The 16,196-nt window shown below is 41.1% G+C and overlaps 2 protein-coding genes and 1 long non-coding RNA gene across 3 annotated transcripts; 2 read left to right on the forward strand and 1 right to left on the reverse strand.

Annotated features, from left to right (window-relative positions):
* The first annotated feature begins 915 nt into the window (after positions 1–915).
* LOC112261649 (ornithine decarboxylase 1) lies at positions 916–6,458 on the forward strand. Its single transcript, XM_024437136.2, has 10 exons — positions 916–1,126; positions 3,015–3,164; positions 3,372–3,505; positions 3,632–3,805; positions 3,917–4,089; positions 4,206–4,422; positions 4,535–4,781; positions 4,911–5,026; positions 5,150–5,364; positions 5,495–6,458. The coding sequence occupies exons 3-10, from the start codon at positions 3,410–3,412 to the stop codon at positions 5,625–5,627; spliced, it is 1,371 nt and encodes a 456-aa protein (XP_024292904.1). The 5' UTR covers positions 916–1,126; positions 3,015–3,164; positions 3,372–3,409; the 3' UTR covers positions 5,628–6,458.
* A 3,887-nt stretch (positions 6,459–10,345) lies between these two features.
* On the forward strand, positions 10,346–12,725 carry grxcr1b (glutaredoxin and cysteine rich domain containing 1 b). Its single transcript, XM_024437979.2, has 2 exons — positions 10,346–11,304; positions 11,668–12,725. The coding sequence occupies exons 1-2, from the start codon at positions 10,876–10,878 to the stop codon at positions 11,731–11,733; spliced, it is 495 nt and encodes a 164-aa protein (XP_024293747.1). The 5' UTR covers positions 10,346–10,875; the 3' UTR covers positions 11,734–12,725.
* A 78-nt stretch (positions 12,726–12,803) lies between these two features.
* Positions 12,804–13,950, reverse strand: LOC112262299. The gene is made up of 2 exons (XR_002955320.1): positions 13,310–13,950; positions 12,804–13,223 (listed from the first exon to the last, which is right to left on the reverse strand). It is a non-coding gene; the product is annotated as an uncharacterized LOC112262299 (long non-coding RNA).
* Positions 13,951–16,196: the final 2,246 nt, after the last annotated feature.

The following is a 16,196-nucleotide window of genomic DNA, read 5'->3' on the forward strand; positions in this document are numbered from 1 at the left end:
GAAAAACCCTGAATTGTTCTTAATAGTACATTGACCAGTATGAGAAACCAGCCCATGTGTCACTTTGACTTTGGATGCTGTCCAGATATGCCAAATCTGACCCACTTTCAAATGAAAGTGTGCAATGACCATCAGGGGTGTGAGGACAAATAGAGGTGATGTCAGAAAATAAGGAATTCCAGAGGCATCAGAAAAAATATGTCACCCCTGAATCATGAAAGGTTGGCCAAATTAGTCATTACACTGCCCTAAAAGCAACAAAAAAAATGTGAAAAATACTTTTAAAATTGTTTATTTTTTTACATCTTCAGAACAAGGGAAGCTCAGTTATGGAACTGATGCTGACTGGATCCTGGCAAGCGTTCTTGTTTGCCTGGTGGCTCTCTAGCTCAAGGCACAATAGCAGCCAAGACTAAACCATCTTCAGAATCTGTTTAAAGTTGTACAATTGAAATACTAAAAACAGCTGTGTTTCAATTATATTAGTCTGCAAAGTAGCTTACAATTTGATTTAGGCTATACATTTCAAAGGCATTGAGCCAGTAAATGAAGAGATTGCTTTATATGGCCATGGTTAGAAGGGATAAATCTTTTGTTAAATTTACGACAAAGGTTGTTTTTTTTAATGCATTTTAGCAAACCCTAACTGTTTTCCTAAACTTAACCTAATTCTCATAACCTGCTACGAAAAGTCTAATCACAAAAGCTATAGTCTGAGTACCAGTCTTTTTATCTAACATTCCACTCCTTGTTATTGCCATGAAGGAGCGGCAGGGAGTGGTATGTAAGGTAAAGAGACTGGTACTCAGGCTACAAAAGCAGTATCCCGTCTAGTAAAAACCGGCTTTATCTGCCTCCTCCTACTTCCTCTACGAGCACATGGAGCCGGTGACAAGACTAAACCAGTTCCATCCGAAGTCGACTGAGGGCCAGTTTCAGCTGGCGTGTTGTCTTGGAGACGGTAACCTCTATAAATACAGCCAGTATCGAGACACAGGCGTGCACTTTTAGTTCAGACAGAGAGTGTTATTCAGTTCTTTGACAGATTCGTCTGACAAGGGAAAACCAAGTAATTGTTTCCAGGATTCTGGTCTAATGGACACACTCTTTGTAAATGCTTTTTAAGGTAAACCTTCATTAATTTATTCTACTTTTTCACAATAACTTCCTAATTTATTATGAACTGGTAAGTTAGGCTACCGGTATTCATTATGAGCTATCCAATTTGGCTTATTCAAATCGTGTCAATATTTTTTAGCTAGCTAGTAAGTTAACGTTAGAGTAATGTTATGGTTATGCCATATTGTACAAGTAGTAACGTTAGCTAGTTTTTTTTTACGTAGCGCTATCTTCTGACGTTAATATATTTTGGTGTTTTTGCTTGATGGAAGTGATGGGTTTGGAGAATGATTTGGACCTCGGGAATGTCATAAGCTAGCTGCAGTAACGTTCGCTTGGTAAAAATGTATTTTATGCTGAAATTCATACTGCCAGTAACTACTGATGGTAGGTGGCTACTTCGACAAAGATCGTGTCCTTTTCATTTTCCACTCGTTATTACAGCCTCATAGCCAATTTTGATATTATCGTAAATTCATGAAAATGCGCTTTTTGGTCGTAATGTTAGGTTGTGGTTAATCATTAGGTTAACAGTATGGTTAGGTTTACAATAACGTTTTAAGAAAGTACATTGAATGAAAAGGCGGGGTTTATGGCTGTGGTAACTAGTGACGACCCAGGATTTCTATCACGAGACTTCAGGGATTGCTGCGAAACAGGCCAGGGGTTGGAATGTGAGAAATTCTTACATAGTTGTTCATTTTGTCAATCTAACGGCACAACCTAGATTCGAGCCAACTTCTTAAGTAGTTGAATATGTTATTACTCCTACCGCGTGAAAGTCACGCATTGACACGTTTTCATTCAAAGGAGTGCCTTTGACTTGGCGGCTTGCGCACGCGCAGTTCGGCGTGAGACGACCGTTGTGCCCTATGACGTATTTTTGCACACGAGCTAAAGGTAAAAGGGGTCCACATTGCACAGTTTGTGCAACGTATGGTTACGTTTTTGTTCGTTTTGGACTTCAGTAATTTTTTTCGGTTGTTGGGCACAGGACAACGCAATAAATATGGCGTGCAATTTTACATCTAACTAAAATGTTTATTTTATTTCGAGATAAATATTTGCATGACAACGAGTGGTTTCTAATTGAATTACAAACACGTCATAGACTACTCTACTGTTGCCCAATTACCGACTTCGGCTTGACCCAATAAAAAATGTGCATGTACAACCGAGAAAAAAACAACCTAACGAAGACAAATGTCATCATAATATAGGCACGAACTGTTTCGGCAGGGAAGCATTGTGCGCCTTTAGCTAGCCATGACCTTGCCTACAAGTGTGATCGGGGATTTTTATTGGAGAAGCAGTTTCTGCCTGTCTTCATATTGTACTGTCTTTGTTTTATCCCTTTGGGAGGGCCATGGCTAGAATAGTTCCAGCTTTTGTCAAATTGCTAACTCAGTTCTCCTAACCTGCTACGAAAAAATAACATCTTACGTTTATTTGACAAGCTGGATTATTTCTTGCCATTACTCTTTGAGAGCGGGAGAAAATATTGCGCTAGTAGCACTACTCAAGAGTCTGCAATCCGGGATCATTGGGAAGTCCCTTTACCCATTGAAATTGACATTTTAAAATGGTTGGGGTAAGGATTTGGGAGGGATGTCCCAAGGATTCCGTATAGCACTACTCAAGGGTGTGCTTGTTCAACATAAAAATCCTTCATCGTGACCAATAATACATTAAAGCAACTTTAAGCAAGTATATTGCCTATTCATCTGGATAAGACTGTTGCTGTTAATTAACAGTAACTGCTTCTCCTGTAGTGTTATCTAAAAATTGTAATAGGTCTGGTTGACACTGAATGCAGGCAGGAAATAGCCATAAAACTCAACACAGCAAATGACACTGTCCTCTTTATGCTACAAATTGTATTTTACTGTTTGCAGAATAATCGCTTTAGGAAAGCGCAGACTGGCTACTCTGCAGGCCCCGGCCTAGAGTGTTATGTGAAAGGTTTCAACTTCACTGGTGAACCGCCTTGGCTGCTCTGCACCTGATTAAACTACTTTGCCAAATTCCAACTCTTTCTTGTCCAGGTAAGAGTTGCTTTCCAATCCACTGTCATTTCCAACATGCATGTCATAATATTCTAGAATGGGTGTTAACAGCACATGTCTATGAAATACTGGGGTTGGTTGTAGTTGGTGTACTGTAGCTCTGGGAGTAATTATGCTAGTAATTTAGGCACATTCCAGTTCCAGATAATAATGAGCAGTCTTAACTCGGCTCTACTTTTTTCACAGTTTTCTTTTGTGACCAATCTAAAAGTTATTCTGCGACCATGAACACTTTCGCTCCTGCCGATTTTGCCTTCCTGGAGGAGGGCTTCTGTGCCCGTGACATTGTTGAGCAGAAGATCAATGAGATGTCCATGTCGGTAAGGAGAACTTCCTGCTGTCCCTGATTTTGCTGCATTTGGTATGAGAAGTGACTTGTTGATGAGGCATTTGTCACTGTAAGATGTATTTCTTATTCTCTTGCATCTGTGTCTTTGCCTCTCCAGGATGATAAGGATGCCTTCTACGTGTGCGACTTGAGTGACGTGCTGAAGAAGCACATGCGATGGGCGCGTGCCATGCCTCGCGTAACGCCCTTCTATGCTGTCAAATGCAATGACAGCCGGACTGTTGTCACGACCTTGGCCTCCTTGGGCGCTGGCTTTGACTGTGCAAGCAAGGTATGTCTCATTCTAAACATCTCCTGGTTTATTGAAATGGCCTTGACCCCCGACCCTGCTGCCCTGTGAATGTGTGTCCTGTTCTGACCCAGTCTGTTTTTGTCCCATCAGACTGAGATCCAGATTGTTCAGTCTCTGGGTGTGGACGCTAGCAGGATCATCTACGCCAATCCTTGCAAGCAGGTATCCCAGATCAAGTATGCCTCTGCCCACGGCGTGCAGATGATGACCTTCGACAGCGACGTGGAGCTCATGAAGGTGGCTCGGTGCCACGACAATGCCAAGTAAGAAACATCTCCACGGCTATTCTTTAGCCACACTGAAAACACTTGGTTTTGTAAGTAACTTATCCGGCTACCCTAGAAAAGTGCACCTCCAACTTTTCTTTCTCCCCGCCCAGACTAGTCCTGCGCATTGCCACAGATGATTCCAAGGCTGTTTGCCAGCTCAGTGTCAAGTTTGGTGCCACCATGAAGGCATGCCGGGGTCTCCTGGAGAGGGCTAAGGAACTGGGCCTGGACGTTATCGGGGTCAGCTTCCACGTGGGGAGTGGCTGCACTGACCCAGAAACCTACAACCAGGCCATCTCTGATGCCCGCTGTGTCTTTGACATGGGGGTGAGTGTCTTTCTGCTTGGAACGTATCACCTACATTTTATAAATGGACCCTTAACCTGCAGTTGGTCCTCAAGTAGGTCTAACTCATCTTTGTTGGTTCTCTTTTCTGCAGGCTGAGGTGGGTTTCAACATGACCCTCCTGGACATTGGTGGCGGTTTCCCTGGGTCTGAGGATACCAAGCTCAAGTTTGAGGAGATCACAGCCGTTATCAACCCAGCACTGGACAAGTATTTTCCTGCCGACTCTGGGATCCGGATCATTGCTGAGCCAGGCCGCTACTATGTGGCCTCTGCCTACACCCTAGCTGTTAACGTCATCGCAAAGAAGGTCATCATGAACGAGCAGTCTGCCTCTGACGGTATGAGCAAATTGACTCAATCTGCAAACTTGTGGTTAATGCCTGACGTGCCACATAAAATTGCATCACTCAATCCAAAGTAATAGCGAGCCAAGTTTCATTATAATTTACACAACTCTGCCCCTACAGAGGATGACGATTGGATCAGTGACCGGACTCTGATGTACTATGTGAACGATGGCGTCTATGGCTCCTTCAACTGTATTCTATATGACCATGCTCACCCCTTGCCTACCCTGCACAAGGTAAGTTGATTAACACACTTTATTTCACTCAACCAAACTAACTCTCACAAAGTTAGTCCATAAAACCAATAAATTAAGTCTGACAATTGTTTGTTAATCCCTGTTTGCATTTTCCATCTACAGAAGCCAAAGCCAGATGAGCGTATGTACCCCTGTAGCATCTGGGGACCAACCTGCGACGGCCTGGATCGCATCGCTGAGGTGTGCACTCTGCCGGATATGCAAGTGGGAGAGTGGCTGCTGTTTGAGAATATGGGGGCCTACACTGTGGCTGCGTCCTCTACCTTCAACGGCTTCCAGAAGCCAGACATCTACTACATCATGTCCCGCACAGCTTGGTAAGTTGTTGGGAATGTAGAGAGAAATAGAATGTGATTGTGGCAACATCTCTCCATACAGAGATATCATCAATTCTCAACCTTCTTTCTGATTTTAAATCCGTTTTGGTTTTCTCTTGTCCCTGTGTAGGCAGTGCATACAGCAGATCTGTGCCCAGGGGATGCCCACTCCCGTTGAAGATGCGTCCTGTGTGACATCCAGCTGTGGCCATGAGAGCAGCCTGGTGCTGCCCACCAAGTCTAGCCAGACCTGTGTGCTCTAAACACATCACCAACATAATCCCATACATACCCACCACCACACTGCCAGTCAACTGGCCCAGTACTCTGTGTTATTATTAATTTCCTATTTAATGTTTTTTTTTTTACTCATACCGTTGAAAGGCCAGTTACTTGATGGGAGAATGAGAGGGGCATGTTAGCGCACGTTTCTCACTTTTCTGTATGAAAGACTGAGATCTAATCCTGAGCTGAGGCTGAATCTCTCTTAAAACATCACTAAAGGTACATCTCGGAGGGTTGGAGTCATATTGTTACAGGGTTCCGATTGGCCTATGCCTACAAAGGTTGTATGTTCAATTCCAGTAGGGGCCACAAAACACCTTAATTTGCATTGACCGTAAATCGCTTTAGATGAGAGAATTTGCAAAAGGACAATGTGAATGTTACATGAGTGTTGTTAGGGGATTTTCTCTTGTCAACTCCAATTCCCAGAAGGCTCCCTGTTTCAATTGAATCCACAACCCAATCTCATGACTCTAAAGGGGCTGTTTGAGGGCGACTTACTTCTCCAGGAAATGGCTGCTACAGATATTTAATTTTCCCCAATCTCCTCTTTCATACAGAACCCTTTGTTCAATGCAGGGACTCAACATGCAGACTGTCCCTCTTCTCCTTTTCTGTATTTTTTTATTTTTATAATGTCTTTTATTGCTAGGTAGTATGTCAGTTAATGATACAAATAATAATTGTTACTATTGACGATGCATTTTTAAAAGGATACGCAGGAGATGGGATTGCACATTTGTATCACTTTCCTATGGAAACATTTTTTTAATTTTGTATATTTTTTTTAAATAAAATGTGTAGGTGCAGAGCTGAATGTTGTGTGGTCCTTTCTGGGGGTATAGTCTGTATCCTTTTGGTAGAGATTGGTGGACACTAAACACTGTGTGGATATTACTACAGTAGTTAAGTGATTCGCTCTTATTAATAATATACAGTACCAGTCAAGTTGGGACTCGAGGGTTTTTTCATTTTTTTCCTACGCTGTAGAATAATGGTGACGACATCAAAACTATGAAATAACACATGGAATCATGTATTAACCATCGTAGGATACTCCCAAAGACTAGGGTACAGAGTGTGTCTGTATCTTGCATCCTGGTCCATGAAGCTGTTACTTTGGAAGATGTGGGAGCTGCACCAGAACCTGGCAGATGGAGCCTGTTATAGGCATATTCTTTGTGGAAACCTGGAATAAGTATGTTAACATGACTTCATATTACTCAATTGACAATGCTTCTAATGTCCTGGGGTATACAGTGGGCTAAAAAAGTATTTAGTCAGCCACCAATTGTGCAAGTTCTCCCACTTAAGATGAGAGGCCTGTAATTTTCATCATAGGTACACTTCAACTATGACAGACAAAATGAGAAGAAAAAAATCCAGAAAATCACATTGTAGGATTTTATTAAATTAATTTGCAAATTATGGTGGAAAATAAGTATTTGGTCAATAACAAAAGTTTATCTCAGTACTTTATATACCCTTTGTTGGCAATGACAGAGGTCAAACGTTTTCTGTAAGTCTTCACAAGGTTTTCACACACTGTTGCTGGTATTTTGGCCCTTTCCTCCATGCACATCTCGAGAGCAGTGATGTTTTGGGGCTGTTGCTGGGCAACACAGGCTTTCAACTCCCTCCAAAGATTTTCTATGGGGTTGAGATCTGGAGACTGGCTAGGCCACTCCAGGACCTTGAAATGCTTCTTACGAAGCCACTCCTTCGTTGCCCGGGCGGTGTGTTTGAGATCATTGTCATACTGAAAGACCCAGCCACGTTTCATCTTCAATGCCCTTGCTGTGATGGAAGGAGGTTTTTGCTCAAAATCTCACGATACATGGCCCCATTCATTCTTTCCTTTACACGGATCAGTCGTCCTGGTCCCTTTGCAGAAAAACAGCCCCAAAGCATGATGTTTCCACCCCCATGCTTCACAGTAGGTATGGTGTTCTTTGGATGCAACTCAGCATTCTTTGTCCTCCAAACACGACGAGTTGAGTTTTTACCAAAAAGTTATATTTTGGTTTCATCTGACCATATGACATTCTCCCTATCTTCTTCTGGATCATCTAAGTGCTCTCTAGCAAACTTCCGACGGGCCTGGACATGTACTGGCTTAAGCAGGGGGACACGTCTGGCACTGCAGGATTTGAGTCCCTGGCGACGTAGTGTGTTACTGATGGTAGGCTTTGTTACTTTGGTCCCAGCTCTCTGCAGGTCATTCACTAGGTCCCCCCCGTGTGGTTCTGGGATTTTTGCTCACCGTTCTTGTGATCATTTTGACCCCACGGGGTGAGATCTTGCGTGGAGCCCCAGATCGAGGGAAATTATCAGTGGTCTTGTATGTCTTCCATTTCCTAATAATTGCTCCCACAGTTGATTTCTTCAAACCAAGCCAATTACCTATTGCAGGTTCAGTCTTCCCAGCCTGGTGCAGGTCTACAATTTTGTTTCTGGTGTCCTTTGACAGCTCTTTGGTCTTGGCCATAGTGGAGTTTGGAGTGTGAATGTTTGAGGTTGTGGACAGGTGTCTTTTATACTTGATGTTCCTCATCTTCCTCGCCGTCACTGCCTAATAAAATCGAGCAGAATAGAAAATTATAATTTTAAATTCTGATCTGATTTGCACTCCATGACTGTTTTAAAGTCAAACAACAATCATTGCATAACCAATATTTCATATATCTGCAAGCAAAAACTATGGTTCAATCAGTGTGCACTTTCACACTTTCACTTGCCATAACTGAGATGCTGTTCCACTTCTTTATCCTCTACACTCTTTTCATCTTCGCTTTCGTGGTCTGCAGGGCAGCTGAGAGTTGACAACAACCTCTGATATGTTGACCTTTCTCTGGTTCGTCGTTCTCGTCAATATCAGCTCTGGACTCTACCAGGCTGTCTGGCTGTAGCAAAGAGAAAACATTATAAAACACAAGGTAGCTAGGAAACTAGCTAGCTAACTAATTGTAAGTCAGATAAGTAGCTAGCTAGTAGACTTACCAGATCCAATATTTGTGTTTTCTCTGCCTTTTCTGTGACTCTAGAATAAATAATTTAAAGCATTTGATTTATATTACATGCAGTGTCACGGGAGTAACATGATGTATAGCCAGCCAGCTAGCTATAGATCCACACGGTGGAGGTGTCATAATACTCTTAAAACCTAGCGGTCAAACAGTGAAAAGGGCCTCCTGAGTGCCGCAGCGATCTAAGGCACTGCATCGCATTGCTTGAGGCATCACTACAGGCCGAGGTTCCATGCTATGTCATAGCCGGCCTTGACCAGGAGACCCATGAGGTGGCGCACATTTGGCCCAGCGGGGTCCAGGTTAGAGGAGGGTTTGGCCGGCCGTGATATCCTTGTCCCATCGTGCTCTAGCGTCTCTTTGTGGCGGGCTGGGTGCCTGCAAGCTGATTTCTTTCGCCAGCTAGACTGTGTTTCGCCCGACACATTGGTGCGGCTGGCTTCCGGATTAAGTGAGCAGTGTGTCAAGAAGCAATGCGGCTTGGTAGGGTCATGTTTCGGAGGATGCATGGCTCTCGACCTTCGCCTCTCCCGAAGTTTGTAGGGGAGTTGCAGCGATTGGACAAGACTGTAACTACCAGTTGAATATCATGAAAAAGGGGTAAAAGTACAAAAACAACATCAGGGAAAAGGTTCCAATTGTTTTTCCACCATTGATTTCCCATAGGGGATTTTAAAAACACTTATTATAAGGGCTGTGTTTTGTGTAGTCTTACCCTGGTGTGTCGGTTTGATAACCATGTAAATCTCAATTGGACAAGGTGACTTTTATCAATATATTCGGCTCTATTTACTCTCAGATTCAAAAATGCTAATTAGCATCAAATTTAGGGTACTAAGCTAACATATGGAATTGTTTTCAGATGGTCATACCATGGATCATTTAGCTATTGGATTTAAAATTTTAGGACCCCTTTAGGTATTATTTTTGAATAAACATATTGTTTGTAGAATGAGCAGCGATGCTCCTCTGGGACCCCCCTTTTACTGCGACACAACATACAGAAGGAAATTGTGTATGGTGCAATATGTATGTCCAATTTTTAAAACATACTGAACATCGTGCAATACGAATGGGCTAATTAACAAAGGGATTTAAAAGTGTTTTCTAAAGTTGATTATTATAAAATTATTAATATTGTTATTACTATTATTATTAACAGTAGATAAATAATGTTTTGTTATTTGTATTACTGCTGATACCATGATAACTATCTAGTAATCCTTACTTTTAATGCTGTTAACAATAATGTCAATGCTATAATATTATTTGTAAAGGCGATTAACTGTTTTACTTTTTCCATATTGTTAAACAAAATTAATTTGCAAAATACATTTGCTCACAAAAATGTTATGAATTGTCGACCATTGTATAATTTTTTACCATCTTCATTGCGAGACTTTTATTTTGAAGTGAAATCGCTGTGGTCACGACCTTATTCCTTCTACGTCTGGTTTATTCTTGCTGGTAGAATGTAGGTGGGAGACACCGGTAGACACGTGTGTTTGGGGTTTTCCGCAGGACAATAGGGTCACTTTTGGTATTCAAATTACAGGGATAATCCACAATAAATATTTGACAAAAACGTATATTACACTAGATTCTATTACCAAACTCTGTGCTCTTACTTTGGCTGTAGTTGATTTACCCAGACTGACTGTGTGATTTTATGTCGATGACAGGAAAGTTTTAGTTGGGAAATATTTTATCAAGGCCTTGAGGAAAGATTCCGCTCCTCCCTTTTTAACGGAACCTGCTCTTGCTACAATAAAGGGATGCTCCTATACAACAGGCGCATGCTTGATAACATTATAATAGGTCCTCAAAGTTGCTGAAGTTTTCATCTGATGAGAGATTGTGGAGGTATGACACTGGGCACAAGAACTGGTGGGTTGTTGATCTGCAGTGACCTCTCAACTATGGTTGCCTATTTGGTCATATTTGACCAATCAATTAATTAATTATGCATCATGGGGATATCAGTTTACTGTTTGCCTGTTTTAACTGTTACCATGGCAGAACTTCATTTATTATTAACCATTTTGGTGTCTAGGTTTCTTACTCAGACCATTTTGGACTTAGATTTTACATGTCAATGAAAATTAACAATAGCAGAAGGGTATGGCTTAATCTTACAAGAATGCATCTTACTTCACTGAAAGAGAGATGTTAAACATGTAAAACACCCTCTTGCGTTCCAATGGAGGGCACAACCTCAAGACAAGACAAAGAAAAGGCTCAGAGAACTGTAAGGTTTCGGGTGGCATCTGCAAATAGTGGTCGCATTTTAACTGAGGTTTTCAAGGATGACACATTGACATTGTGTGGCTCAGTGACAGACTCAGTTGACTCGGACTGCACCAGCAACTCGGAGAGCGAGCAGGTGAGCTCCCCACCAACCAGTGAGGCAAATGGGCATCTGTGTGGGCTGGTGGGCACAGCGCCGGATGATTGCGGGAGTGATCCGGATGACCTGCTTATGTACGCTAGCACCAAAAAGGAGCTGCTCTTTAGCAACAAGCGCATTAATATCTGCAGCAAGAATGGGACTGTACGTGGTGTGAAGAACAAAGTCAGTGCAGGTCAAGCGCTGTTCAACAACCTTTCCAACCTCTCCAACGTGTATACAGTGAGTAATTTAACAACGTTATATTCCTCATAGCTATCCTAGCAGACTTGTGTTTACTTTAGGGAAAAGTCACACAATGTCAAAACACATCATCATGAGACTTTTGGATCATGCTTGATTTAGGGCATCAGGAGACTTGAAAGCAGTATAAAACTTCAATGTATAAAAAGCGGACTAATGAATAATATATGAAAAAATTGTTTCAGTAAAATTCCCCTTTTATAACAATTCACCTTTCTAGTCACACTTTACAGTGTGTTCCTAATACCTATGCAATTACAGGGTAACTACAGTGAAGGTACACATTGTTACAGTACTTACAACAGCATTTATCTGTTTCTTTCTCTACCTGCCGTCTTGAAGGGTAACCTGCGTGGCAGCCGACCTCATCTGAAAAAAATACCATGGGAAAAAGATGATGGGAACTGAGACTGGGTCTACTGACTCTGCTGGCTATTATAACACACAACCTGTGGTCTTCAAGATTTGTGTTTATGTATTTACTTCAGGGACAGTCACACTAGGCCCAGTGTCTCAATTACTCCCCCTGGTCCCTTATGGTTTATGACCTGAATGGTTGAGATAATAGGGAATAATCAAGCAATCCTAAATCCAATACAGTAGAGATCCAAACCCTATAGTTATGAACAGACTAATCCTATAAATACACCATTATTCTAGAGGCTGTGTAAATCAGCTATGCCAAACCCTGTATTGGACATGTGCTATTGAATGGATGAATTCAAAATAAAAATCTTAATGTCCTACAAATCTGTTTTTGATCAGTAAAAAAAAAACACTTTCACTCAGAGTTTACAGTCCTATGACTGTAAGACAACGTACTTCACCAAGGAAAAGTTATCAGAATGGAGCATAATATTTCTTTGCTGATGTTTATAAATACTTTCTAAGGTTAAATGTTTTTGTAAGTGGGCTGCTTTGTGAGTGTAAATTAGATGAAATCATTTAAGACTGTATTCTTGGAAGAACAATGCATTCGTTATATAGTAAAACCATGCTTAACCATGCTCTTGCGCTATTGTATTTTGAAGACTAAGAACCATGTAGGTTTGTAAGTTTATACACGGGTAATAATTCTAGCTTTTTCTTTCATTTTCCAGATGAAATATATATATTTTTTTACCTTTATTTAACTAGGCAAGTCCATTTAGAACAAATTCTTATTTTCAATGATGGCCTAGGAACAGTGGGTTAAGTGCCATGTTCAGGGGAAGAATGACAGATTTTTACCTTGTCAGCTTGGGGATTCGATCTTGGAACCTTTTGGTTACTAGTCCAACGCTCTACCCACCTGCCGCCCCAAATATGTTATACTCAATGTCTGTTTTTTCATATCCTGATTGTATGCTTTTTAAGACACAAGATACAGAGAATTATACTGTTAAAATCAATCTTAAATAAAGTTTTATAGCTTTTCAACATGGTGTTCGTTAGTTCCATAATTTCAATTGAAGTCAGTGTTGCATTGTGACACAATGTAACATTTCAAATTCCATTTATTGGCACATTCCAATGCACAAATGTCAACCAATTACACACCCAGATTACATTTTTCACAATGTAAAGTAAATCCTATGGAAAAACTGAGCCTCATTTTTTTTTTTAAATATAGGAATTCAACAAACACAACTCCATATATAACTATAACTCAATACCAGACTGACACCCATACCAGGCATGTATTGCCCAATGTAGTCCTTCAGAAATTGGATCTCTGTTGACAGTCAGTGACAGTAGTGGCCTTCAGAACACTGTTAGCAAGGCACAGACTCCATAGAGCAGGGCACAGGGGTACGCTACCAACAGCTGCTGACCCTCCATAGCCAGGGTGGAGATGAAGATCTTGGAAGCTGAGAGACTGCACCAGCCAATCACCAGCAAGGCCAGGGTCGATCCCTCTGGACGTAAATCAAAAGTCAAATTTGACAGAACAAAGGACATGACAGAACAGAAATCAAGATGTACACAATATTATTTAGACAACCTTTTAATTGTTTTTGGACTGGAAAGGCCTACTCGCTGTCGGGGAAAGACGACTGCAAATGCAGATAGTGCCACAGTGGGGTGGAGGCGGTAGCCCAGCACGCTGGCTACACAGCCATAGGACACAGTCAGGGAACCCATCAGGGTCAACAGGGTGTAGATCATCATACAGCCGATGGTACTGATCCCATAGACATAGCCAAAGTGGGATTTGCCTGCCTATATAAAGAGTAAATACATTTTGTTACAGTACATTTTCAGTACAATACATGCACAGTTACATACAGCAAAGCTACAAGTATTTTTTATCTGAATAGTAAATCATGATGACTTGGGCTGTGAAAACATGCAACACACACACACACACTTGGACATAAGCTGCTGGGGAGGTTCTTCACCATGAGTAAAGTGACACCCAGAGCGATACAGAACAGAATAGGGTCAGGTCGGTCTCATTCATGATGCTGCCATCTGCTGGGATCACAGGGTTCAGCACTGTCAATGTCTTCTGCCATATGTGCTCAAAATTCTCTGCACAAATACACAACAGATGAATAAAAGCAGATGTGAAGATGAGAAGACCTACAGTTGAAGTCAGAAGTTTACATACACTTAGGTTGGAGTCATTAAAACTTGTTTTTCAACCACTCCACAAATGTCTTGTTAACAAACTATAGTTTTGGCAAGTTGGTTAGGACATCTACTTTGTGCATGACACAAGTAATTTTTCCAACAATTGTTAACAAACAGATTATTTTACTTATTATTCACTGTATCACAATTCCAGTGGGTCAGATGTTTACATACACTAAGTTGACTGTGCCTTTAAACAGCTTGGAAAATTCCAGAAAATGATGTCATGGTTTTAGAAGCTTCTGACAGGCTGATTGACATAATTTGAGTCAATTGGAGGTGTACTTATGGATGTAATTCAAGGCCTACCTTCAAACTCAGTGCCTCTTTGCTTGACATCATGGGAAAATCAAAATAATTCAGCCAAGACCTTAGAAAATCAATTGTAGACCTCCACAACGCCACGAGCAATTTCCAAATGTCTGAAGGTACCGTGTTAATCTGTACTAACAATAGAATGCAAGTATAAACACCATGGGACCACGCAGCCATCATACCGCTCAGGAAGGAGACGCTTTCTGTCTCCTAGAGATGAACGTACTTTGGTGTGCGAAAAGTGCAAATCAATCCCAGAACAACAGTAAAGGACCTTGTGAAGATGCTGGAGGAAACAGGTACAAAAGTATCTATATCCACAGTAAAACGAGTCCTATATTGACATAACCTGAAAGGCCGCTCAGCAAAGAAGAAGCCACTGCTCAAAAACCGCCATTAAAAAAAGCCAGACTACGGTGTGCAACTGCACAATGGGGACAAAGATTGTACTTTTTGGAGAAATGTCCTCTGGTCTGATGAAACAAAAATAGAACTGTTTGGCCATAATGACCATCGTTAACTGTACTTCAACTGTACTTACTCATCCTCATACTCTGGGTTAAGGTTTTAGCCATTGTAGTCATTGGCCACCTGTCCGTGATCATCGATGTAATACCCTGACTGGTAGAAGTCCTGTTCACATTTCTGAAAGTCCTCCATTACTATGGAGTAGGTGGAAAAGATGAAGATAAAGATCATTACTGTAAAAGTTGAGTGAAGTAAGGGGCCCTTGTGAGGAGGGCTGCTCAGTTCCCACATGTTATATCACAAAACGAGTTGCCAATCAAATCACAATTTTATAAGCTACAAATTAAAATACAAACAGATGACCTATTGCGCTTCATTCTTTGGTCAATATTATACTGACACTACAGCAGAAAAGGCATGCCAGATATTCAAACAGCAGGTTTCACTCAAACTGCTAAGGCCAGATCATAATTAGTTACTGGGATTGCCTTATTGAGTTCAGATTTCAAACCTTGAGGTAAATTCTGAGCAAGACCTCCTGTTATGTTGTCAGGGGAGAGTTTTGAAAGAACATTTGAAGGCTGTGTGGGGATGTACAAATGTGTAAATAGTTTCCTCTATTTGAGCTGGGGGCATGATAACCCCAGAGAAGTAGACTAAGTAGCCCACTTTCTATCTAATCTATTTGTTAATTTCCTATTCTCTATTTTCACTCCTTTTTCTAGGTTTAGTAATATGTCTTACGCAAATTAAGCCAGTTGCAGAAATGCAATGGTTTTGGATACTGGGTGCTACTGAACAGAATTAACAATTTCCACTGTTTACATGGCTCTTATTTTGAAGGATTTTTAAACAGCTAAAATCGGATGTTGCTGGCTCAACATGGGTTAAGACAGTCATATGATTTCCCTGTGGGCAAAGCTGATTACTTAAAATAAAAAATATATAATAATTTTTAAAAAGGGGTAACAGTGGATTAGCATTCATACATTTACAAGGTAGTAATACATTTACATTTTGTTCTACATATGAAAAACAACCAAGTCCAGCTAACTAGCTAGCTACCTTGCTAAACCTAGTATCAGCTGGAGATAAATTAACGTAAACTTGTACATCGCATTGGTCCGTACAATTGCCCTTATTTTAGTGCCCCAAAAACGTAATACTTCCAGATCAACTGTAATGTCAATACCATTGTAAAGCACAATTTCTCCCCTTTCCAACAGAATCAATTACATGACCTAAACGCTGCCCGTTTCTGCATAATTCAAGTAGGCAATGAGCCCCGTCGGGCCTTTTTAAAAATGGTGGGTGGGGAAGCGAAACTAATGCGTGATAGTGTGAAAGAGAGATGATGTGTGGGAAAATTGCTTTTTTTCACTCGATCTGTCCAACTTATCACCTTATCGCCTCTAAAATGTAAATAAAACACTATAAAGAGTTTATATAATGTGTCATTACATACCTATTTG

The sequence above is a fragment of the Oncorhynchus tshawytscha genome, linkage group LG11 (assembly GCF_018296145.1).
Source record: "Oncorhynchus tshawytscha isolate Ot180627B linkage group LG11, Otsh_v2.0, whole genome shotgun sequence".
NCBI lineage: Eukaryota > Metazoa > Chordata > Actinopteri > Salmoniformes > Salmonidae > Oncorhynchus > Oncorhynchus tshawytscha.

What these genes read in the sequence shown, in the direction of transcription:
- LOC112261649 (XM_024437136.2), top strand. Translation starts at nt 3,410, where the DNA reads ATGAACACTTTCGCTCCTGCCGATTTTGCCTTCCTGGAGGAGGGCTTC. An exon ending in TCAATGAGATGTCCATGTCG is followed by an intron (nt 3,506 to 3,631) that starts GTAAGGAGAACT and finishes TTGCCTCTCCAG; the next exon opens with GATGATAAGGATGCCTTCTA. An exon ending in CGGTGCCACGACAATGCCAA is followed by an intron (nt 4,090 to 4,205) that starts GTAAGAAACATC and finishes CTCCCCGCCCAG; the next exon opens with ACTAGTCCTGCGCATTGCCA.
- grxcr1b (XM_024437979.2), top strand. Translation starts at nt 10,876, where the DNA reads ATGGAGGGCACAACCTCAAGACAAGACAAAGAAAAGGCTCAGAGAACT. An exon ending in ACCTCTCCAACGTGTATACA is followed by an intron (nt 11,305 to 11,667) that starts GTGAGTAATTTA and finishes GCCGTCTTGAAG; the next exon opens with GGTAACCTGCGTGGCAGCCG.